At 38.3% G+C, this 25,791-nt stretch overlaps 1 protein-coding gene and 1 long non-coding RNA gene across 5 annotated transcripts in view; both read left to right on the forward strand.

The window, feature by feature from the left end:
- tox3 (TOX high mobility group box family member 3) overlaps positions 1 to 7,547 on the forward strand; it is a 191,120-nt gene extending 183,573 nt beyond the window's left edge. For 2 of the 3 annotated variants that reach the window (XM_055205612.2, XM_055205604.2), the window contains 4 exons: positions 2,228 to 2,491; positions 2,604 to 2,831; positions 3,161 to 3,241; positions 5,285 to 7,547. In XM_055205612.2, the coding sequence (XP_055061587.2) occupies positions 2,228 to 2,491; positions 2,604 to 2,831; positions 3,161 to 3,241; positions 5,285 to 6,031 (1,320 nt within the window). In that variant the 3' untranslated portion in view covers positions 6,032 to 7,547. The remainder of the gene's footprint in view (positions 1 to 2,227; positions 2,492 to 2,603; positions 2,832 to 3,160; positions 3,242 to 5,284) is intronic. The other variant, XM_055205630.2, reaches the window with a different exon arrangement.
- A 14,018-nt stretch (positions 7,548 to 21,565) lies between these two features.
- LOC141352914 (uncharacterized) lies at positions 21,566 to 24,784 on the forward strand. Of its 2 annotated transcripts, none has more exons than XR_012359973.1 (8): positions 21,566 to 21,956; positions 22,046 to 22,100; positions 22,201 to 22,272; positions 22,400 to 22,480; positions 22,988 to 23,129; positions 23,219 to 23,282; positions 23,682 to 23,782; positions 24,155 to 24,784. It is a non-coding gene; the product is annotated as an uncharacterized lncRNA (long non-coding RNA). The 2 variants fall into 2 exon arrangements; XR_012359972.1 differs by having other exon boundaries at positions 21,577 to 21,956; positions 22,988 to 23,066.
- Positions 24,785 to 25,791: the final 1,007 nt, after the last annotated feature.

The raw sequence follows: 25,791 nt of genomic DNA on the forward strand, positions 1-25,791 counted from the left end.
CACCAAAGCAGTCAGTGTAACATTTTGACAAAAAGAAAATCAAAAGAGTAAGGGGGCATGTGGTCCGTTGACAAATGTAGCATGCTCCTCTGCGAATGTAGGATTGATCAATGTAGTATTCACATGGGGATGAGCCGAAACATGGAGTCCTGCCATAGACTTTGATGATCTGTGTGAATCTCTCCTCGCTGTACATTAGTGATGCAAAGAGAATGTTGTCATGATTTTGGTGGGGTATCGGTAGCTGTTAGTTGAGTAGTCCTGCAGGGACCGTGTTAAAGTGATAGACACAGATGGCCTTGGTTAATGAACACAGTAGACAGGTCTAAAACAAAGAATACTGCTGGCTTTGTCTCTCGGTTTTTATACTAATGATAAAACCAGAAAAAGAATAAACCTGGTGCAAATGCAAATAGTTTTATCTCCAAGGGGCGCACTCGTTTATAGATTTGTTCATTTTCTACAAAAGCGATGATGTTTCTTTAGAAAGAATGAAATTTCCCAAAGTCAAAAACACCTATTGTTTTTCAGATTGCGTTTTTTGATAAAGCACAGATTTAATATAAAGTTGCATGTGCCCCGGGAATTTAAAGAGAGAATCTAATCTGTGTGTGAGGGAAGGTGTTAGAATATTGTACAAAGCGAGAGGGTTCAGCAGGTCTGGCCAATATGGCCAGGTGCACAGCTTTATGATGTGTTGACACATACAGATATTGAGTCGGTGAATACCAGATGGATGGGGGTTGATGCAGTAAGACTTTGATAAACGAAAAAATGAACAAAGGCGATCGTATGAACTGGTTTTCCCTGCTGTTCGAGTTGATTTTGCTCAGTAATCTGGTTGCTGTTAGAGATACTGCTGTAATTTCACTCTCCATTCAGTCTATGCAAAACATTTCAGGCACACCTCGGTATATAAAACATCACACAAATCATCATGTCAAAAACATTGTGGATGGATGGTATACAAAAATAACATTCAGTTAATCTAATATTCAGAAGGTGTCAGAGCAAAAAATGTGAAAAGACTTTCAAATCATACAAAGATTGATACGAGTTATTTACAAAGAAATAAAGCGCCTGATGTCCTTGGTATTTGTAAATAATGTATAGTATGAAGCTTGTCGTATGCTAAATTTCCATTAACGAAATATGGGTGCTATCATTTTATACCTGCACAGAAGGCAGATCTGAAATATTAAAAACTCATTGTTGACATTCATTTTGACTTAAAGCAGTCTTTCTCAGCCAAGGGGATGGGCCCACAGGGGGGCCTTAAAGGGACACTCCACTTTTTTTGAAAATATGCTCATTTTACAGCTCAGCTAGAGGTAAACAATTGATTTTTACTGTTTTGGAATCCATTCAGCTGATCTCCGGGTCTGGCGGTACCATTTTTAGCATAGCTTAGCATAATCCATTGTCCACTAAGAAAATTAAAAGTTGTGAATTTCTAGGCAGATATGGCTAGGAACTATACTTTCATGATATTACACAGCGCCTGAAATAGTTCCCTGCTATTGAAAGTTACTAAGAGGACTATTTTCTGGCACTATGTAATATTATTACGCCTGCTGCAGCCGTTACAGCAGCAAAGTCACTGATTATTACGCCAGAATGAGAGTATAATCCTAGCCATATCTGCCTAGAAAATTGCTTTTAATTTTCCGTCGGTCTTAGTAAACTATGTAACTACAGAAGAGTCAAGTTTTAAATAGGAAATATATTGAAACTCTTTGGTTATTTTTTAGCGCAATGCTAATGGTCTAATCAGATTCAATGGATTATGCTAAGCTATGCTATAAGTGCTAGCGCCAGACCCGGAGATCAGCTGAATGGATCCAAAACGGTGAAAATGAAATGTTTAACTCTAGGGGAGCTGAAAAATTTGCATATTTTAAAAAAGTGGAGTGTCCCTTTAACAGATTTCCAAGGGGTTATGTTGACTTAAAATTATTCAAAATATAAAAAACTGGGGAAATAAGATAAAACAACCAAAAATCAAACCATTTCTTATTGTTTGGTAATTTTTGTAATAAATATGCATCTGTCTAATCATGGTATTGGGTAGAAATAGAGTGAGTGGGGGGCATTAATACTGTATATTGTTTTGACGTGAAAAAAGGTTTAGAACCACTGACTTTGGGACTCTAAGTTTTTTCTATCTATATGTTTTTTCCATATGCTGTGATCAAAAAATTTTAATAGTCATCTTTTTGTTTTGCAGGGCATTGGTCCGACACACCTGCGTCAATACTCTCCAAACCCCACCATGGTAATGCGCTCCATTATTAATATGCACAACCCTAATGGCATGATGTCACAACACCCGCTTACCACCCTCAACCAATCACAGATCAGCACACAGCTGGGGCTAAACATGACTGGCTCAAACATAGCTCACACTTCCCCGTCCCCGCCCGCCAGCAAATCGGCCACGCCCTCTCCCTCTAGCTCAATTAACGAAGACGATCAAGAGGAAGGAAACAGGGTGAGTAACATTTACATATCTATTATTGCCAATGTTTGGGTGCAGTGTATTCGATGCATTTATATATCAAATGTATTTATGTATCATATAATATGTTCTCTTTTTCTGTCAGGTGATTGGCGAAAAGCGTCCCGCCCCCGATGCTGGTAAGAAGCCAAAGACACCCAAGAAGAAGAAGAAGAAGGATCCCAATGAGCCTCAGAAACCAGTGTCTGCATACGCCCTGTTCTTCAGGGATACACAGGCAGCCATTAAAGGCCAAAACCCTAATGCCACATTTGGGGAGGTGTCGAAGATCGTAGCTTCTATGTGGGATGGGTTGGGAGAAGAGCAGAAACAGGTAACACAAAACACTAACCTGTTTTATTACATAGCTTTATGTTTAAAAGTTGAAGAGAAATGTTTATACTTTTAAACTAAAGTGCAATCTAAAAATGTAAGCGAGTAGGGGTTTCCGTTGTGGAGCATTAATAGCTTCCCTCATTTCTAAAAAAAAATATTTATGTCATCAGGTGATTTAACAAACTGCTTGATATTTACCACCCTCTTTAGTTTTATTACTGGTTGAGATGAAGCCTTCGGGCTCTCCCTGTTGTAAGAATCATGCTTGCCAGTCAGTGCTTTATTAATTACTTGTTTATCACACCTCGTGTATTTTGTTCTCCGCAGGTTTACAAAAGCAAAACAGAAGCAGCAAAGAAAGAATATCTGAAAGCTCTCGCAGCGTACCGCGCAAGTCTAGTGTCAAAGGTGAGTTTTTGATATCTCTTTAACCATCTGTTTCGCTTTCCCTTAATGATTTTATCTATACCTCTCTTTACCAGTATGTTAACAATTCTTACTTTGCGGCTGAATAGCTTTCACCTTGAAGTTTTAAACAGTTAAAAGATGAGACCATCAGCGCAGTAACATTTTCATTGAAGGCGATACATTTACTGCTGACAACTGAAATTTTACTCAATTATTATTTATAATTTTTGTCTTCTTACAATACTGTGACTGTGAATGCATTACTTTCACAATAGAGGTGAAGATATTCATATTATCCATAATGCTTATTTACTCCCTGAGTAAAAATAACACAAAAATGTTAGTAATTCTAAATTAACACATTATTAAGTAAATTAAACTTAATTTTATCATGTAAAATTCACCCAAATTTGTAAGAAGAAAATTAACTTAATAATTTTATGAATTATTTAATTAAATATAACTAGCTAGGCAGTGGACTTGTACTTCCCAGCGTGCTTTGCATGGGATGGTGCTTGAAAGGTAAAATTTGAAACTAAACGCTATTTAAGTGTTTTTAACAAAAAAGAAAGATGTGTTAGTGTTTAATGTTCAATTATCTTTCAGATTCAGAAGAATTTCTGTTTCTGTTTTGAGTTTTGTGGTTAACATCATTCAGAAGAGTCGTGCTTAATTGTGTATAGACAATATTTGCTGTCTTCCAGCTACTCAGGTTCATTTGTTTTTGTTTCGAATGGTGAGTTACATTACTGGCACTCTTGTTTGGGAGAGCAAAAATCACTCAATAAAGTAAGAGTTGAAAATATTTATGAAAGTAAAGATAGAATAAGAGATTAAAAAACTATTGGATTAAACTTAATTTTAGTATGTAGAAATTAAACCATTAAATTGATCTGGTTGCACATAATTAATTTACTATTTACTATTTTATTAATTGTACTGAACATCAAAAATTTTTTAAATTCTACTCAAAATAATTTAGCTGAAATTATGAATATAATTAATCTCGAATTACTTAAAAAATATACGTACAACCAACTTAAAAAGTATAAGTATTGCGGGCTTATAAAAATATTGACATAATAAAATTAAGTAAATTCAACATAATTTTTTTTTCAGTGGATATGGTTAAATATATTGGTAATTAATGCATTCTCTGAGAAATTATAATTGAATATTTGACTTATCCATGTCAAATCCATAATGCTAGAATTGCTCATATTTGTTATTTCCTTGTTAAGTTGTATGTTAATATTTGAGCACCAAATCATCTTACACACTATTTACCATTAGTGATGTACTGTGCAAAAGTCTTAGGCCACAATCACCAGCTTTGTTGTTTTAGCAAAGTTTTAATGTCCATCCATATTGCTTTTTCACTCTTTTTTTAAGATACAAACAGAAAATACAGAAAATATGTACACAAAATTAAAAACAAAACAATTTTCAGAATTAAATGTCTTCTTCAGGCATCAGTCAGTGACCTCTCCTGGCACGAAACACATCTTGAGGAGACTGAAGTCCTGAAGTCATTCGATTAGAATTGGAAATTAGGATTTAATTTTATTTAGGTTTAAGAGATCATGCAGTTTCCTGCTATTGCTCAACTGAAGGGGAGTTTAGCCTAAATACTTGACACTTCATCTTATACTTTTATACTGTTTTTAATACTGCATACACATTTCCTGTATTTTCTGGTCGTATTCTAATAAAGAGACTGATAAATAATCATATATGATCACTATACAATTGCAAAAACAACATATCTAATGGTAGCATGGTGGCCTAAGACTTTTGCACAGTACTGTATGTTCACTTATAAGTACTGGAGAATGTTATTAATGCAATGTACGTCATTTCGACATTGTCATCACATTGGTTCTGTTTCAACAGTTAAGTAAACATTGATTTAGCAGCAATTTTCTGTGAACAGCTTTTCTCTTTGGAGTCATTCAGCAGATCAGCACTAATAAAGCAGAGGGCACTGCACTAAAATAATTAGTTGAGTATTCATCTGGTCTCTCTTCTTTATTTCTGTCTCAGGCTGCCGCAGAGTCAGCCGAAGCCCAGACTATTCGCTCAGTGCAGCAGACCCTCGCCTCCACCAGCCTCTCTCCAGGACTTGTACTGCCTTCACCGCTATCCCAGCACCCTTCCATGTCTGCTGCCGCACAGGCTCTCCAACAGGCCCTGCCTCGAGCCATCGCCCCCAAACCTCTGCAGATGCGCGTGGGCAACAGCCAGATCGTCACCTCCGTTACGGTAGCTCACCAGAGCATGGCGCCCGGTGGCGTGCAGACGCAGCTGCTGGGGCAGATGGGCGCGGCCGGCCAGCAGTCGGGCGTGCCGTCGCAAATGAGTCCACCGATGCAGTCGCGGCATGTGGCCATGCAGCAGCAGATGCAGCAGCAGCAGATGCAGCAGCACTTGCAGCACCATCAAATGCAGCAGCAGCAAATGCACCATCAGCAGATTCAGCAGCAAATGCAGCAGCAGCATTTCCAGCATCACCTGCAGCAGCAGCTTCAGCAGCATCACATGCAACAGCAGCACCAACAAATGCAACAGCAGCAAATGCAAATGCAGCACATGCAGCAGATGCATCAGCATCAAATGCAGCAGCATCCAATGCAGTCGCAGCCGCAGTCTCAGTGTTCGCCCGTGCAGCACTCGCCCGGCACGCCTCACTCCGCCTCTCTCGGGAGCCCGCCGCCCCCTCCTCCGCCCCAGCCACACCCCTCCCAAGTACAGGCTCACGCCCAGGTCCTGTCACAAGTGAGCATCTACTGAACCAAAACCCCCACGGTCGCAACTCAAAGAGAAAAGCAGATGGAAGTTGTTATTAAAAAGCATCGTTACAAAGTTGCTTTTTTAAGTTGCACTTAAGAAGTGTGTAAGAAATATGAATGTTTTACAAATAACTGTCCTTTGTTCTAGATGGATATGTGTTTAAAGGACAGAGCATCTTAGCTGGATATTTTGTCTATAAGATAGGCTGAGCTACAGGGAAGTCTGTTCATAGACTTGAGTGCCCCGTAGTCATTTGTATGTACATTTGAGTTTTTTTTCTCTCTCTTGTGGAGTTTAAACTGTGCCGGAGCATGACAACGATGACAAAAACTTTCGAGGTGATCGCACCTGATGGGTTTTATTTAAGAGCTTTATTTATGAGGTTGGCGTCATTTGGATTGACTGTCACCACCAGACAAAACAAAGACAAAAGAGGCACTGTATTAATAAAGGGAAAGTAATGAACTGAACAATACACAGGTACTTAACTGGTCATCAGAGACACGTTTTAATGGCTCTTGCACTCTCTGGCCAGCGTTTTGTGAGTCCTACCTTCTTTTTCTCCTCGGCAGTGCCACAGATGAAACTGTTTAACAGTCACCGCTGGGAAATTCACATCAAATCAACCTGCTTTTATAACAGAGTGGTGTCTGAGACTCTCATGCCACGTTATCAAACAGGAAAAAACACTCTTGGATTTTGCTGGACAGAACAATGGACAGACTTCCACTTCAATCATCATGTCTCCTAACACTTTCTGTGATCTGCTGTATGTGTTTGAGGAAAGAGCAGAAGTTTATGGAGGTTCTTCTTTGGCCAAAACCATCAAGATTCTCATTCAGTCCCCCGTGCGTCGTAACGGCACTCCAAAAATTGTTCTTCTCTGTAATTATCTATACCTCAAAAGTTTTATTGAATAAGTTATGTTTTTGTTTATTTCTTTTGTGTAATGATAACATATTTTATGAAAAAATGATAAATTACTGGTTTACTGGTATTTTTATTTCATGATATCCCACACTTCACAACGAGCAGTTTTATCAGATCTGTTTTCGAAGGACATGGAAGTATTTCGTGCCAGCTGTAAATGATTGGTGATGGTAAAAGAAAATGAAGTTGTACATTTTTCATACCTCTTGTTGTAAAGTTTTAATATGTGAGGCTTTAAACGCAGAAGTTGGCGAGCTGACCAGTGTCCTGCTTTATGTCATAGCGCTCTTTTCTACTTTTTTATGAGTTACAGTACAGTAGCAACGATTCATTTTGTTTGTGTTTTTGCTTACGATTCCAAATTAATCGCTTTTAATGGCAGTAAAATAAATAAGATTCAAGTCAGTTGGAAGCTCCACCTGTTTTTAAACTTCCACATGTCTTTATTATTAAGTTACACGTTTTGTTTCTGACATCCAAAAATGTTTAAAAAGAGGCATTCCATCGTCACTATGATACTAGCCATAATTTTGTATTATATTTCTCTGTGTCTCACTGTTTGCAATTAAAATAACAATCAAAAATATTTATTTCAAGGAACTGATTCATTTCAAAGATTATATTAGCCATACTTTTGTATAAAACATTTCCTCAATGTGTCCTTGTTAGTTATGAAAGATTTTAAATAAAGACATCAGTACTTAAAGTATTCAGTTGATTTGGGAATATAATTGCATTTCTTTACCATCCAGTCTTATTTTAATAGGAAAGTTATTGGACATATTTTTGCTTCAGATTTATTATTATAAAGTAGAATTTTCCTTGAAAGTGGTAAGGCAACACTGAAATTGTTTTTTATACATTTTTTATAGTAAAATTTATACAAAGACCCTTTTGTGCATTCTGTGGATGTTAAAGGGGATGTGAAACTTCACTTTTTTTGAAAATATGCTCATTTTCCAGCACCACTCGTGTTAAACATTTTATTTTGTACCGTTTTGGAATCCATTCAGCTGATCTCTGGGTCTGGCGCTAACACTTTTAGCATAGCTTAGCATAATCCATTGAATCTGATTAGACCATTAGCATCACGCAAAAAATAACCAAAGAGTTTCAATGATATTACGCAGCAGTGTTGTTTTCGTTAACAATGACGATAACGAAATGATTTCGTTGATACACCTTTTTTTATGATGATAACGCGACTATGGCTAGCTAAAAATGACTCTAAGGTGACGAAAACATGACGAGACGCTTTCGAGTTTTCTTTGACGAGACGAGACGGAGAAATTATTATAAGTCTGACGTTCACAATGCATGCCATTTCTGCCTATTTTGCCTGAAATCTGTCTGTTTTTAAATAAAAAGTATCAGCAATGCTGCCGTTTCCTATCCTTGTTTTGGGTACGCCCACCACCCGGCTGCTGCCATGCCGTGCATGCGCACCAGATTTCACACAACAACAACACACCTGCAGCTGTGGCGAGTTCGAAGGACCGCGGCGGTGACGCCAATAAACGGAAACGATGAGATGATTTATGGACATACTTTCAGTATAATCCATCAGAAAGAAAAACGGAATGCATATTGGGAGACGACAGTAAATGTGGCCACAAACTAGGTGGGAAGAATACCACCAACCTCAAGCGGCACCTGAATGCTCATCACGCTATTTTTTTTTAAAGGTAACTAACAAGTCACGCTGTTAACATATCATATACATTTAATTTTACTCGACAATCGGCTTGTGACACATTTCATGGTAAGCTTAAGGTTAAACATTTATCTACTTGTCAAATCTAAGCCCATTTCCAATACTTTTTGACCTAATTAATTTGTTAAAGACCAATTTTACCAAAATTGACTTAAACTTGACTAAAACCTTTTTGCGTTTTCATCGACTAAAACTTGACTAAAACCTTTTTGTGTTTTCATCGACTAAAACTTGACTAAAACCTTTTGTGTTTTCGTCAACTTAAACTTGAAGTTTATAAGTGACTAAAATTTTACTAAAACTAAAAATTATTTTCGTCCATAAGACTAAAACTAAAAGGGCTGCCAAAAACAACACTGTTACACAGCGCCTGAAAATAGTCCCCTGCTATTGAAAGTTTCTAAGGGGACTATTTTCGGGCACTGCGTAATATCATTGAGAGTCCTCATGAGAGTCCTAGCCATATCTGCCTAGAAAATAACCAATTTAAATTTTCTGTCGGTCTTAGTACACGATGTAATTACAGAAGAGTCAAGTTTTAAATAGGAAAAATATCGAAACTCTTAGGTTAATTTTTTGCGTGATGCTAATGGTCTAATTAGATTCAATGGATTATGCTAAGCTATGCTAAAAGTGGTACCGGACCTGGAGATCAGCTGAATGGATTCCAGGACAGCGAAAATCAGGTGTTTAACTCTAGGGGAGCTGGAAAATGAGCATACTCTTCAAAAAAGTGGAGTGTCCCTTTAAGTCAATACATTTTAAAGATGACCTCCAGAATATTTGTGGGGGAAGGTAAAATCGCAAAGGGTAATTATCATAAGCGCATAATAAGCATGTTAGGACAGTTGATCTTCTTCATCCTCAGTTTTCTTGGTGAAAACGTCCAAACGAAACAGACGGGAAAGAATCTGTGCCGGTGCATATTTAGTTCTGCATTAATAGAATTCTCAAACTCTATTTTGTAGCCAGTCAGTTAATTTCAAGAACGCTTGTGTAATTTGCGGGAGAGAGGCTGCCGTGATTGGCTCTCGAATTTGGTTTTGTGTCACAGAGAAGCCCACGCTCTCACTTTGTGATTAATTGCAGCATCTGTTCTGTCAGAGGGTGTAGTGGAGGGGTCTGCAGGAAAACTGCAAATAAGTGCTGGCAACAGTCTTAAAGCGCCTATGATGAAATGAAAATTAAAAACAGCGAGTACCCCGCATGCCCTGCATTTCAATGGCAAGAAGTGGGGAGAGAGTAAAAGGGAGAGGGTGAAGATTGCTAAGCATCGAGTGTAAGAGCGGTGTCCATGGTGACCAAACACATCCTTTAAAAACAGCCAGTAATGAGGGGCTGGGAAATAGCGGTTATTATTCCGAACAGTCTCTTGGAGGGCAGCATCAATAATGCATGCGGTACCTTGTTATTTGGTAAACCTTGTTATCCACACGGCCTCAGTGAGGATAAATATCTCACAACAAGGGTTGGAACTCTGACACACCCCGGCGATAAATAAATAAATAAACCGAGGGGTGCCGATATTTTCGAGCTCATGATTACATGAGCTCACAGTGCTGATGATGTCGGCACACTGATGATTATGAATCGTATCACTGCGTGCCGTGTCGGGGCGAGAATAAAGGCGAACGACTAAAGGACCTCATTCGAATTCAATCATTGCCTCATAATGGGGTGGAAAATGTGAACGTTTAAAAATGTAGCAGAACGTTATTAAATATTTTTCCTTAGTTTGCTCTAAAGGCTTATTTAGGTAAATGTATGCTAGCGTTGTAAAAATGTCATAATAAATTCACAGAAGCGAATATAAATTTCATTGGAATTACACTCCATTAGCATGCTGATGTCACTTTTATTGCCAAAATCTAGTTCAAACTGCAGTCACATGATCTGAGAGTCGAGTGTTTAAATCATTTTTCAATGTGTGTCCAGTGCTATTTGTCACTTTGTAGTGTGTTTGTGTGTGTGCACACGTATAATTCAAGCTATGTTTACGATTTACATAATTAGGGTCATATGCAATGCGAATGCCCTTTTTGCAATATCAATCAGTGATTGATTGCTATCTTTCATTACCCTGCTGTCCACCCAGAAACAATGTGAATGGTGCAACAAAGGGTCTGAGACTGTGACCTTTGATTCTGGTTTCTGTGGTCAGTTTCGATCAGTGCACAAGAGATATGACTAACCATTTAAGCACACTGTTTTACAAAAGGCAAACAACATCGCATTCATTTAAGACTGATATTATATTTTCCACCACGTTAGAAACTGTGTGGCTGCCATGAACATAATGTGATTTTCGTAGCCACCTCATTAAACTTGTTATCACTAAATGCAAATCTGAATTAAATAAACAGTTTCAGGTTACCATTTATATCGTTTTTTTAGTTTGTACAGATTGAGCAATTACTGATAAAGCAGCAACGTGACAGATGGAGAATTTCTCTTTGTGGACATTGTTTGCGTTACTTGGCAACAATAACCAAATAGGGCAGAACTTGAGTAGGGCAAGGGTCACTTTCAACCAGAGAACATCCGTACTGCTCATCCATGCCGTCTACCCATCCCCACCCAGCTCCTAAAGACCACGTGCGACCTTTTGACCTGAATCGAGACACCTGGCCTTACAGAGAGCGAAGTCTTTCGCTGACTTGTTTTGGGTAAGATCCCGTTGAACGCTGGGCAGGATGACAGGGTTTGTTAGCACAATGTTGACCTCTCAGTCAGAGACAGAACTTTGTTTAGATGCTGTTGACCTGCTGGTGCTGCTATGGACGTTTGTATGAAAGACTCCCCAGACTGAATGATAAAGGCTAACAGCTGGGTCTGAGGCTAAAGCCAAGAACTTGACTTTCAAGACTGAAGGAAATAGTTTTTCTTTAGGGCATAGCCTCAGGATAAAGTGCTAGATGAATACAGGCTGTTTAATGTTTGGCTATTTAAAATTAGACTTTAAAATAGTTTTCATGTGTTTCACAATTGTTATTATTTGAGATAACACTTTTTTTGATAGTCCACTTTCTACATCTTACCAGGTTTTTTGCAACTTGTCAACTGTGAGTCATGAGAAAATTTGTGATGATCCTCTAACACAGGGGTTCTAAAACTTTTCAGCATGCGCCTCCCCTTGTGTAGGGTGCCTTCGCACATACCCCCCCCAAAGAAAATTCATGAAGTAAAAATGTAGAAACAAAACATATTAAGTGATTGATTTTTTTAAGGTTTAATTACACTGAATTTATGATAAATATTTAATTTTGTAAAATGTCATAACACGTGAGATGGTGCCAAACCCCAAAATACCATCTTATGCCTCCCAGTTTGAGAACCAGTGCTTTAACAGATATTTTACTGACTATAAATGTCTACATGTCAACTTGCTGCTTTCATACATACACTGTTTAGGTCGGACCAAATGACGTGTCGGTTCGAAAGCGGTTCGTTTGGGTCAGTGTGAAGTAGATGTCTTCATGGGTCCACTTAGATCCGAAAACCCGATGTCCGACCCGAAACCCGATCTGGTTCGGGTCTAAAAGTTTCACATGCGCATCAGACACGGGTCGGGTACAATAATAGCGGCATCGGTTCTCGCGTAATTTAAAATGAATGTGTTTTTGCTGAGAAGACCCGAACTCTCTCGCGTGTGTGCGTCAATGTCCTTTTCAGACCTCTCATCTGTTTGCCAAAAGCGCATGCGACATTGTGTGGCTGGCAGTAGGTTCATTTTTGTTAAGACAGACTGTCATTTTTACATTTTAGCGGTTACCTTGGTGTCGTCGTCAGATAACAAGTGAAAAGTAAATGGAGCAGCTCGCCAAATTGGTTGCGCGGCCACCGGAGTTTCTTTCTGTCTGACTGCTGCGTATGAGTCTGAAGAATGCACACACATCAGTGCCGTTTACATTCGGGTCCAGTCGGGTTAAAAAAAAATTCCCAATAGTATGGGTCGGACTCGGGTCTAATTATCTCGGGTTTGTCTTGGGTCGGGTCTTTCCTTTACAAAAAAATATTTATGCACATCAGGTTCGGGTATAAAGTGATTCGGGTCATTTCGGGTCGGGTACATTTCTTTGGACCCGAGAAGACCTATAGTGTGAACACAACAGACACACCCTGGTGCGCACTAAACGGCCGCTCCGAGACCATTCTAAACAGGTGGTCCCGAAGCGGCTGTCGCCGAACTCTGGTGCGACCCATCTGTGGTGTGAACACTACTCGGGCCGAACCAAATACAGGAAGTTCTCCACATGTTTGAGCCACTAGGCTTCCGTCGTGACGTGATCCGGGTGTTATATTGTGGGTAAACAAAAAAAGCCATATTGGTCCGTTGTAGATATTCGCTGTCTCCTGGCGGTGTGAGCTGATGATTTCATAAATGCATAGCTGTCCTCCAATATAGTGTCACTTTCATTATTTTTAGCAAACAGCTCCGTAAGAAGGGCTTTAATAGAGTAGTTATGAATTTCATAAGAATCCTTGCAAAGACGTGCATCGTGTATTTCCATATCTTGCTAGATTCGCTCTTCCTGTCAGGCCGGTTGTCGTGGAAACATGGTGGGTGGTCATGTGGGTAAATGCTGTCAGAAGCCTCTTTCACACAGTAATTCTGGTAAATTACCATGAATTTACCAGAATGAATTTACCAGTAAATACAAAAATGTGCTGTTCACACACGCAGTGGCGTTCCGTTATTTTACCAGTAAGACATCATTCACACATCAGTATCAAAATACCGGTAAATTCGTTGAGAAAGTGGAAGTACCTGTAGCACGCGGCGAGCTCAGTGTTGTATTTGTAAACAATCCACGTCGTTCATATCCACGGTCCGTATTTTGCTGTTTTCACGTCTGTGGTAAACAGTCGCGAAGTTGCTCATGACCAAACAACATTGAATGAGACGACGTCAAACCGAAAATGTGTTTTTAACAACACTACTGTTTGCACGTTAGGCTTCACAGAGGGCGTGCTAAGGACGTCGGCAATTCGGCGGTAAGCTGTTTTAAACAACTTTTGTGAAGAAATGTGGACGTAAACTTCAGGTGTGCTCAACTTTCAAGCAGCATGTGTGTGGAAACGTCAGTAAACAGTGCGGGGGTAAACTCGTCATCTGTATTAAAACGCTATGATTGGCTCGAAGCTGTCAGCACGGTCTGACGTCGTCCGTTCTAAATGCCGGTAATCCTATAATTTTCGTTCACACATAGCGCTTACCGGTAAATTACTGGTAATCTTACAACCTGTCTTACTGGTAAATTGGGAGCACTGATTTACCGGAAAGGTTCTGTTCACACATGATCTGTTAACTGCAATTTACCAGTAAATTACCAGTAAAGACTGTATGTGTGAAAGGGACTAGAGACCAATGACAGCGCTGACCGTTGTCACATGGGTTATGGTGCGGCGTTTCGTGTATGGTAAAAACAACATATGTGAACAGGAACTGCACTAACCGAAAAATGATACAATGTAATTTGGTGCGCTCCGAGGCCGCACCACGGTGCGCACCAACATGTGTGAAAACACCCTTATTCTACTAACCCCCTTCCTTGCCTTACCTCACTCCCTACTAATACACTACTAAAAGTTAAACCCCTTTCACACAGCACGTTGATCCCAGAAAATTGGCAAAAACTTGCCAGAGTGCCTTCTGTGTGAATGCAAACCCATGTCTTGGAATTAATTCTGGGATCTCTCCCATAAAGGGGACATTGCCGTAACATTTCCAGAACACATTTGTGTGAACAAAAGTCAAGACCAATCCCGTAAGAAGTGTGTTGTAGTGATGACGCGCATGTCATTGCGACAACATAGTTACAGTGTTGTTTAGCTTTGTCACAGGGATTTCTAATGCAGATCAACATTCACAATGAAAAATGTTCCCAACTGGACTGAAGCAGTCAGTATTCAAAAGCACTGTTGAAATATAATGGCACTGATTGCACACAATGGTCCCTAGACAAATACATACCAGGTTGCCAAATGTCAGGGTCAGATTTGTATTTTTTTAAATTGAATAGTTAGCATGGGAATACGAGAAATGCAAATCTAACAGATTTTTATTAATCCTACTATTGTTATAAAGAGTGTTTTTGATTTTAAAACTGATTTTTCAATTACACAAGCTTTGATAGATGGAAGAAAGCCTCAATAGGGAGATAAATATTATAGCTTTACTCAGTACAGTAACCACAAGCCTTTGCTCTTCCAAACCACTTTATCAGGGCAATGCTTCAACTACACGATCCCAATTTCTCCCAAGTGCAGATCAAATGGACTTCTAGCTGTTCCCAGCAGCCCTCTCAGCTCTGGCAGAAAGAGCAGAACTGGACTAAATTGAAGTTTAAATTCCCATAAAATAGTTTTCTTTAACGCTGGATACTTATACGCATTTATTAACATCAAGTGAGATTACTCAGTGAAGCTGAATTTCACGCTCACACTGAAATGACGAATACAACGAAGGGCTAATATTTTGACTTAGAAAGTGAATTTTTGCTAAATGGCTAAAATAATTGCTAAAACGTGTTTTCTTTAAGGGTGTCAGAGTTTTGTTTGAGTTGATGTTGTATATTCATGAATATCAGCCATGTGACCTTTTATGTCATTCCAGTTGCCTGTCGCCATCTTGAATACCTATCGAGTACCAGTAGGCTGACAAGCATTGGCTAGCTTGCTACGATTTACGGATTTCTTCTTTTACTGTCTATGATTTTAACGGATACGGGAAATGGCTACGAAATAAAACATTTCGCACCTCGACTGTCATAAAAAGAAACGCTTCTTAAAAAATATCTTTGTTAGGGTGTGATGCCTACTCGATCCCTGATGCGTTCTTCCAGACGCTGTCCGCTGCTACTGAACTAGCACTATTTTTACAACACTAAGAAGTACAACACCACATGTAACTTTGCTCGAGGTATCATCTAAACATGAACGCAAGCATTGAGAACATTGTTTGTGTACACAGAGTTTACTAAAAAGATAAGGTGACCATACGTGCCATTCTTCCCGGACGCGTCATGGCCAGGATTTCGGGTTCGCCTTCCGGAAGTCGTAATTTTCGACCGCATACGTCATAGATGATTATTATTATTATTACAGAAAAGCAACCATTACATTTTAAGATAAGAATGAAACTACAATTGTATGTCTTATGTTTTTAACTGAATGGCGTATGCTGTCAACAAATACGACTTCCGGAAGACGCACCAAAATCCTAGCCAGGACGCGTCCGGGAAGAATGTCATGTATGGTCACCCTAAAAAAGAAAGGTTTTGAACAACTGACTTTGGTTGTTTTGGTGTTCTCTAGCCATCTTTGCCAGACACAAGAATCGATTTCCGAATGCTTCTCATATGAGGCTCCTTTTTCAACTAGAAGGTCAATATTGTTTTTCACTTGCGACAAAACAACAATTTTTCCGTGCATTTATATGGAACTATACTTTAGGAGCTATCCATCTTTACTCTCCTCCCTCCTTACGTCACATTCAGAGATCGATACATTTTGACTGGCAAGATGGCAGCGAGCGGACACCAAAACAGCCAAAGTCACTGGTTCAAAACCTTTCTTTTTAGTAAACTCTGTGTACACAAACAATGTTCTCAATGCTCGAGTGCACGTGTAGAGACACAGGTGATACTTTGAGCAAAGTATCATGTTGTGTTGTAAAAATAGAGATTTTGATGCTCACAACATATTGAAGGCATAGCTTCTAGTTTGTTTGGGACCACTTCAGGTACTCAAAAAGGCGGAAGACAAGTGAGTGATGTCAGCTGATATTCATGATTATGCAACAGTTCTTTCTGGTTCTCGAATCTGATTGGCTAAGAGGCGTGCAATATTCTACTGATAACGGCACAGTAACCGCTTCACCTTTCGTATCATTCCGCCACCTAGTGAATGGAGCTCCTCTAAACAGGCTCATCTCTTAATGGAAAGACTGCAGACACACACAACCGCGCTGTTTTGAATCACTCTCCGTGTGTCTCATTAGTTCACTAGCTCATAAATCAGTCTGTGAATCCCCAATCGGAAGTTATTATTCCGCCAAAGATCAGCGCTCTTGGATGTTACGTTAGAGTTAATGGGAGTAATGACTTGTCACATCGTGTGGACGATTAACACTTGGAAAGAGGAATGTAAACATTTTTTTTCTGGAGCTATATCTCTTATCAGAACGCGAAAACACTGTGGAACTGCAGGTAAGCACCGCAGCTTTTAAATGTGGACATTGATCATTTATTCAATCGCGACGTGACTATTAAAACATGTTATGAGATATCGCCACTGGTATATTTATAAGCAGCATGCAAAAACATCTAAAGACACTAAATATGAATAAGAAAACAAGTAATAGTTTCATCATGAAACCAAATACTGGTGATTTGATCTAATTTTTGACCATCAGGCCAACATGAGAGCCAGGGAATCCCTGTCAGAGATGTAGCCCAGAGAGGGCGGTGGTCAGCGGGGCGAGTGAACACTGACGTCCGCTCATGCTTTGGTTCTCATACGTACCGAATCTCACTAAGCAAACGTTCAAACAGGCGCTATCTTTACTAATCTACTGTAGATTTAAATATAATACATATATATTCTCGACTGAACTAATCTTAAAACTACACTTTGTGACCAAGAAATTGTAATATTTAAAAACGGCGAATCCGTCCATTGAGTTAATATGAGATTCAAAGCAGCCGAAAGTGTTACCTGTCATTCTGGCCGCCCTCAAATCCGTGGCGGAAGTAGTTCTCAAACAAAGAGGCTTTTAAAATAACTCCGTTGTTGTTTTCTAGTTTTCGTTTTTCAAACATGTGCCGTCGAACTGTTGTATAAAAGCAATATCGCTCTCGGAGTCGTGTGATATAGCTCTATATCATCATGGATGTGATTAGGCCAGAGGCACGAGGCCGTAGGCGCTATATCACACTCCTACTCGAGCGATATTGCTTAGATAGCAGCTATAACTGATTATACAAATATAAAAGCTGTAGGCTACAAGCATTTTTTTCTTCAATTTTATTTTTTAGCTCATAAATATTACATGAACTAAGATACTCAGATAGTCAGATGCATAAACACATTGAATTTTGTAGAAAATGCTGTGAGGTGTTCAAAAACCTTAGTTTGTGGGCTCTTGACTATTCCCCGCCAGTCTCAGGGTGGAACTCATAAAGGTCATCAAATAAACAATCCTGGTTCATAATCACCACGGTGAACAAGACCAAAATAAGATTCAGTTTCACCTTGGAGGCAATGGAAGGCCAGCGGTTCTGTTAACATTAGTTTAGTCTCACCAGGAAATCTCAAACATAGTTTATTGTACAGTCTGTTTTTTCAGGCCAGTACAACCAATTTAATTCAGATGACTTTGCTATTCAGAAACAGTTTGCACATGGCTGGTATTTTTTATTTAACATTCAGTTAGAGTCCTGTTACAAAATTGCATTGCAAGCTGTCATTGATTGAGGAACATTGCTTTTGTTGTGACAGAGAACTAAACAACTCTGTAGCTGACAGATGTCTAGAGAGAGAGAGAGAGAGAGAGAGAGAGAGAGAGAGAGAGAAAGAGAGAGAGAGAGTGAGAGAGAGAGAGAGAGAGAGAGAGAGAGAGAGAGAGAGAGAGAGAGAGAGAGAGAGAGAGCTGCTTTACTTCATTCTGTCTCCTTCAATTGCAGAATATAAAACCATATCTTGTTTCCCCCAAGTTCCTTCTTTCCAATTCCTTTTTAGTATTCGATGGACTTTGTGTTTTTCAGAGAAACCTGACTCTCTGAAATTGCTTTTTATTGTGACTTACTTAGGCTGTTAATGTAAGCTATTACTGAGCTCACATGTTACTATAGCAACAAAGCTGATAAAGTGTACTGGGAGACCAAAGTGATAGATTACATGTGCATGCTGTGTCATATCCAATAACTCAAACGTACTATACGGCACATTATTCCAGCGGACTGAGAGAAATCAATAAATGTGAACACAACCAACAAGCCATTCTCTCTCTCTCTTTCTCTCGCTCACTCGCTCTCTCACTCTTTCTCAACATCACTCTCTCCCTGTGTCTAATTTCATACGACAGTAAGGAAGCCGTAGCAGATCAGGCCGTGTTTCTATGATGTCTACGCGGAGCTACAAGGGGGCAGGTGCTGTACAGACACCATTCAAAGAGACTCTATTCAGCTCTTCTCCTCCGTTTCTCCATTCATGCAGGGCAAAACGCCATCTGCTCCTGTTGTGCCTGGAGCTCTCACAGCTGACCAAAAAAACCCACCCCAACAGCTGTTGCCAAACAAAAGCCAAACAATGGGGGCAGCGAAAGGTTACACACAAGTTTGAAAAAGAGAGGCAGAGCGAGAGGGCAGGGGAATAACACATTGCTCCGATGAAAGGAGAGTTAGAAACAAATCTTTCACAGATTATCAAGAGGAATGCTCTTTTCAAAGGAGGCGAAAGAAACTGTTAAAAATGAGATGGTAAATCTTGTCTATATGAACTTGGTGGACTCCATTTCGGTGGCCAAATAGAGAATGAGGAAACCAGTATTCATGGTCTTTAAAAGTCACTGATGAGTTTGACTCACACTTATTTTTAACCATGCTGGGTAAATATTAGACAGAACACAAATTATTCAATGTTTGGGTGTTGTTATGCAACCATACTGAGCCATTTTTAAAGTGCAGTACAATGCAACCTTAGTGTGTAAAAATTCCTCTTATCATGAAATATTTAAATTAGTATGTAAAGTTATACATTTCACTAAAATAATACTGGTCATTATTTTAATTTTAATTATATTTTACTCTTAAAAATGCTAATAGGCTTTATGCCCAGCTGCACTACTTCCTGAACTTCAGCCAGCTCATTGTTTCCTGTCTACCATTATTGGACAAACTGATTAATCCAGGTGTGTCTGATTATTGTTGTTGTGACTACTGAGGTCAGGCACACCTGGATTAATCAGTTTGTTTGTGACCACTGAAGTCAGGCATACCTGGATTAATCAGTTTGTCCAATAATGGCAGACAGGAAACAAAGAGCTGGCTGAAGTTCAGGAAGAAGTGCAGCTGGCCATAAAGCCTATTTGTTCTGTATTTAAGAACTCCAGTAATATTATCCAGATACCAACATTGTCCAAGTGAAAAACTGCAAACAAACTTACACCCACTTGAGGCAGGTAAGCAAACTGCACAGGGTTCAGTGACAGACCATCAAGAGCTCCTTAATCTACCACAACTAACCTTTTAAGGTCATTAATGAGGTAAGAGGTCACAGCTACTGAGCTGTATGGATGGTCTGGCGTCATTTCTTCGGTCACCAGACATGATGTTTTCCAGAGCACAGGGACTTTCTTTAGGCAGAGAGTCAGAGAGAGTGAGGAAGAGGAATGTGACAATGAAGGAATGATGATTGATCTACCAGAGGTTACACACTTCCTGTTCTTTACACAGATGAGGCCAATACTCACAGAGAGCTGGATCTCAATCCTTCTTAACACATCTAAACACTGACGGATTCACTAGCGAAGCTGTAAATCAGCAAAACTGTGTGCTACCTGAGACCTGAGTTTAGTCAGAGTGTGAGCTGAATTGCGAATAAATGCACAGACAGCGAGTTGGCATGAAAGCCAAGTCAACAATCCTCTATTTCATAACAGCATGGAATTTTATGAAACACATCTGTATTTATGTAAGTTTGGTTAAGTGAAGCTCACTTGATCATTATGAAATACAGTAGCAGAAAAACAAATATTACACTCTTAAAATAAGGTGCTTCACAATGCCATAGAAGAAATTTTTTTGTTTAAGTGGTTCTTCAAAGCACGTTTAAAGGAAAACACCACCGTTCTTCAATACTTTACCATGTTCCCACCTCAACCTAGACAAATTAATACATACTTATCTTTTTTCAATGCGTGCATTTAATCTTTGTATAGCACATTGTGAATGTGTTAGCATTTAGCCTAGCCCCAGCAAACATTGGTCCGACCGCAACGTCGTGTCCCTGGCCAAAAATAGTCGCGGTATGACGGCACAAATCGGTGAAAATATGTAACACAGAACATTTCATTAAAATGCATTCAGATACATTTGTACATGTCTATAGTTCTATGGGGTTGCATGTATAATTGTTACTTTGACTTTCACTACGCGTGCTTCAATATTTATACCCTGTTGTGAATCGGTTGTAAGAGGACGTCACTAGGTGACGTCTTTTACACGTGCATTTATAGTCCATCATGACCCTCTATAAAAAATCATAAACCTTCTATAAAGTCATTGTGAAATATGCAAATGCTGTGCTTACACCTTGGTTAATACTGCAATAATTAATTTAAGTGCAAAAAGTAGGTTTTTAAGAGGTTGTGAATAGACGTCCACTGACGTCTTTTACACGTCTAGACTAGACTAGTAGGAAAAAAACAGGATAATCTTTATGAAATACACGATTTGTATACAAAGTAAATATATTAACTTTATCTTGTTTAAATAAATTATAATCACAAAGTGCCCAGTGTCATTATTCCAACCTGTTTTTATTATGGAATGTATGCATATAAATGTAAAACAGATACATATCCGGTCACCATTTAGGTCTGAGTTGGATGTAATTTCAAAAACTGTGCTATTAATTTAAGAAATATAGTGATAAATCTGGGGATATTACAAAATCCCGCGATAGGACAGATTATCTCGCGAGATAGTGGTGACGTCACGCGTTCTTCCGGAAGTTCACATTCAAACACGAGGAGCGATTACGAGGGAGTTTTGTCTATATATCATTCAAAATCTACTGTTGGTTAAGTACATTGTGTATTATTTGATTAACGTGCTTAAGTTTTACTTGTTTGACACGAAGGCTCCGAAATAAACGTTGCCAGAATTGTCCACACTAAGTATTGCAATAATTAGCTAGAAGGCTAAAAGCTAACGTACTTTGAACTTATACATGGTATAAAGTATGTTTAAGGATACAGTCAAAGTAACTTATTAATGTAGCCTCTTGAAAGTCTCTTTCAGAAAGTAAATTATCTGAAAAATAAAAGTTATTTGGCATTAATGGAATTACAATGATTTGATTTCATTGCACATGCAAAATATTAAATACTGTTTTGCATTAAAAGTTTAGCAGAAGTGTTTGTTTGATTAACTTCCTTTGCTTTTGTTTTGTACAAAGGAAAAGCAGAACCTCATCCAAATAAAAATAAACAAGCTGTTAAAGGCACTGTGTCCTACACAGACCCTCCAAAATATAACCACCCAAAACCCAAGTCAGGTAAATGTCTCAGTTTGAAAATACATTAACAAATTTGAGTTGTTATTGTGGAGTTAATATCATTAATTACAATTTCGTTTTATTTACAGTTGAAGGTCAACACAAACCAAATAAAGATGTGCATTCTACAAACAATAAAAAAAGGTATGGAAAACTGTAGATATGAATTTTTGTAGATATGACTTAAACAGTCTACACATTTGTTAATGTTCTAATGTGTCATATGTCCTTGTTTGTGCTAAAGATCAAGTTTTGTGTCCACCACACTTAGATGAGGCGTGCCCGACCCCTGACTTTGTCTACCCTACATTAAGTTGTAAGTTTTTGACTGCTTTTGCTTAATACTACGAAAAAACATGATTCTTTCAAAAATGACCTTTATATATTTTGATATGAAACTCAAAAATGTATATAAATTGTTTTGGTGTATTTTGTTTACACAGGCACACTTCATGACAGTAAACATCGGTATCACAATGGTGTGATTGATCTATACCCTAGAATAAGCTGTGACACTATGAGACGTACGTGCTACTGATGCTTTTTTTTTGGTGCATTCCCACACTATACAAACACATTGCTTGGCTCCTAAGTGTATACACTTTTGCCTTTATAATGTCATTCTCATTTTTAGGTAAAAATGTATTCCATGAGTCAGGGTTTTGCCTGAATGTCAACATAATATCCAAAAACTTTGATATAAAAAGTGATTTATTTTAATATTTTACACTACTATGTATTTTTTAAAATACATTGTGCATGTGTATGTTTATTGTACTTAATAAAATTACATGCAAGGTGTCATGCAAGATTTTACATTAGTGACAACAAAGCTAAGAGTATAAACATATTTACATTTCTCTGAATCTGAGTTAATAGTTACAAATACAGAGCTTATAATATCTGTCATTGCTCAACCACAAAGACCTAAAAGTACAGCCAGCTAATTTCATAACTAATGCAGTATTACACTGTGAAGTGATTTACTGTTAATATTTTACACTACCATATAATTAACTCTATTTGTACAGGTGAGGTAACACAACGAAAAAATTACCGGATGGAGACTACCTGATTCTTCACCTATGGCCTCAGCTTCAAATGCAACATGTAAGAAATGCTATATGACTGTGTATTGTGCATTATGAATACATCAAATATGTTGATAACAAGGTGATCTGCGTAAGTTGTGACATAAAGAATATGTATATATATTTCCATCTATCTTTCTATTACATTATTTCAATTGTTTTCACATTTAGGTCCAGCAACTGTCTGAGTTGGTGGATATTCTGTCAGAGACTGCGTGAACAACGTTATAAACAGGTATGTATTTCTCTTGATTTGTGTAATCCTGCATAATATTTAAGGAATATATATTGATTACCACCATAATTAACCCAGCTATTTATATTACTTCAATTCAGGATTTAATCCGTCACACATCACTTGTTGAGAAGTTTTAATGTTCGTAATGACTTAAACAGTCAGCCATACTGAAAACAAGAAATTTCAGTGTAAGCCATTACTTGTCACCCAAAGTTAGGGATGAGGATATAGTTCATAGCACTTGTTACATGGTAGATGAAACAAGTGAAGTTGTGAAGTGTTAACACATAGTGTATGTTTAAACATTGTATGCAATTGCTCATTACTGTTAATTGTGATTTATTGACCTTTTAGGTTATTTGTCTAAGGTGAAGTAATCTTACATTTCTTTCACAGAATGATGTCAAATTGTCTTATGGCAAAGTTCAATATGAGGGGTGGTGGACATCTGGAAAAGAAGTCTTTTAAAGGCACACCTTTGTATTATGTTATTCAAGGTAATTTGGGGAATGTTGATCTAAAAAAACTTGTTCTTGTATATTGATTGTAATTTTATTGTTATGCTTGATCTATTCAGGGGACATCACAGCTCACCTGTCTTTATCAGAAATATCCTGTTCATTTTTTGACACACCTAGTTAAGGGTCTTTCTCAAGGGCACCACAGTGGTACTTTAGAGGGAGGGGACAAATGCTGTATCCCCCACAACTGATCTAACACTTATTTAAAGCAGAGCATATTTTGTACAATAATATTAATATATCATTTTAGCTGTAGACCATAAAGATTTTGAAAGTAAGTGCATGTCATTTACCTCAAATTTTAATTGTATTTATTTTAAAAAGAAACATATTCTTCTCTTCCTTCAGATGCTGTGAAGAGGTGGAGCCCAAATGCCACAGACTCGGAAATAGATGCAGCTATGGCAGACCACCTCAAGCACGCTCCAGGAAGAGCTGGGGGTGGTGGATACAAAAAAGCCAAACAGCTGTGATGTGTTAAAGAGAGAGTTCACCAGAAAAGGAAAATTGTTATAATTTTCTTATCCACATGTTTCAAACCTGTATACCTTTATATTTTCTGCTGAACACAAAGATTGAAGAATGTTTGTAACTTCACAACCAATTAACTGTCAATATTTTTTTTACAATTGTAGTAATGGGTTGTGGGATCTGCTTTGTTGAAAACATTCTTTCACATATCTTTGTGTTCAGCAGAACATAGAAGGGTATACAGGTTTGAAACATGAGAGGGAATAAATGACTAAATATTAATTTTTGGGTGAACTATCCCTTTATAGAAAGTGTTTTGAAGTTGTTATTATAGTTAAATGGTTAAAAAAATAAAAAGTGCTAAATCAGAACATGCTTCTTTTTTGGTTATGGCCACAAATAATGTATTCTTTAATGTGTTTGTGAAGTACACGTGGTTAAAACGTTTTATGGACGTTCAGGTCTGACTGGACCAATTTTGAACTGATTTTGAACCTTTGTGAATATGTGTTAAACCTCAATACAATTGATTGCCTTTCACGATGTTACACAATGGGTGTATATTCATTTTATATGCATACATTTAAACTATGAAGCCACACATTTAAACATCCAGAAGAAGGCAAAATTAGACGTCCAGGGACGGGCAGAAAAGACGTGTAATTAACGTCCAAATTACGTCAAAGACGTCCGCTCAACTTTAATTTAGGGTATTTTTCAACCGCGATGGGACGTGACGAATGTTCGTCTTTTCAACTGTCATAATTCGTCCGCATGTTTTCTATTTGAGGGGTTAATAAATATATTCTAAATATGCAGGAACACTTTTAAACATCCAAAATACGGCGCATTTAGACGTCCAGGGACGTGCAGAAAAGACGTGTAATTCACGGCCAGATGACGTCAAAGACGTCGGCTCAACTTTCATTTTGGATATATTTTTCAACGCGGACGGGACGTGACGAACGGACGTCTTTTCAACGGTCATCACACGTCCAAATGTTTGTTGGGGCCCCATTCATTTCTTAGGATCCAAACAGGGATGAATTTAGAAGCCACCAAACACTTCCATGTTTTCCCTATTTAAAGACTGTTATATGAGTAGTTATACGAGTAAGTATGGTGGCACAAAATAAAACGTGGCAACCTCAAGCGCAGTAATAATCACGGAAGTTTGAGCGAAAGAGGGAGTAGTCAGGAGTGATGATGTTACTGCGCGCTAAAGTCGAAGTGCTTTAAATAAGGAAAACATGGAAGTGTTTGGTGCATCTAAATTTATCTCTGTTTGGATCCTAAGAAATGAATGTTGCTAGGCTTAATGCTAACACATTCACAACGCGCTGTACAAAGATATAGGCATGAAAAAAGATAGGTATGTATTAATGCGTCTAAGTTGAGGTAAGAACATAGTAAAATATTGAAAAATGGTGGTGTTTTCCTTTAACATCTAAAAAACATTTCGGTTTTACAAAAGGTTCTTTATGGTGAAAAAATTTTTCTTCAGATTATTAAAA

The sequence above is a fragment of the Misgurnus anguillicaudatus genome, chromosome 21 (genome assembly GCF_027580225.2).
Source record: "Misgurnus anguillicaudatus chromosome 21, ASM2758022v2, whole genome shotgun sequence".
Taxonomy (NCBI): domain Eukaryota; kingdom Metazoa; phylum Chordata; class Actinopteri; order Cypriniformes; family Cobitidae; genus Misgurnus; species Misgurnus anguillicaudatus.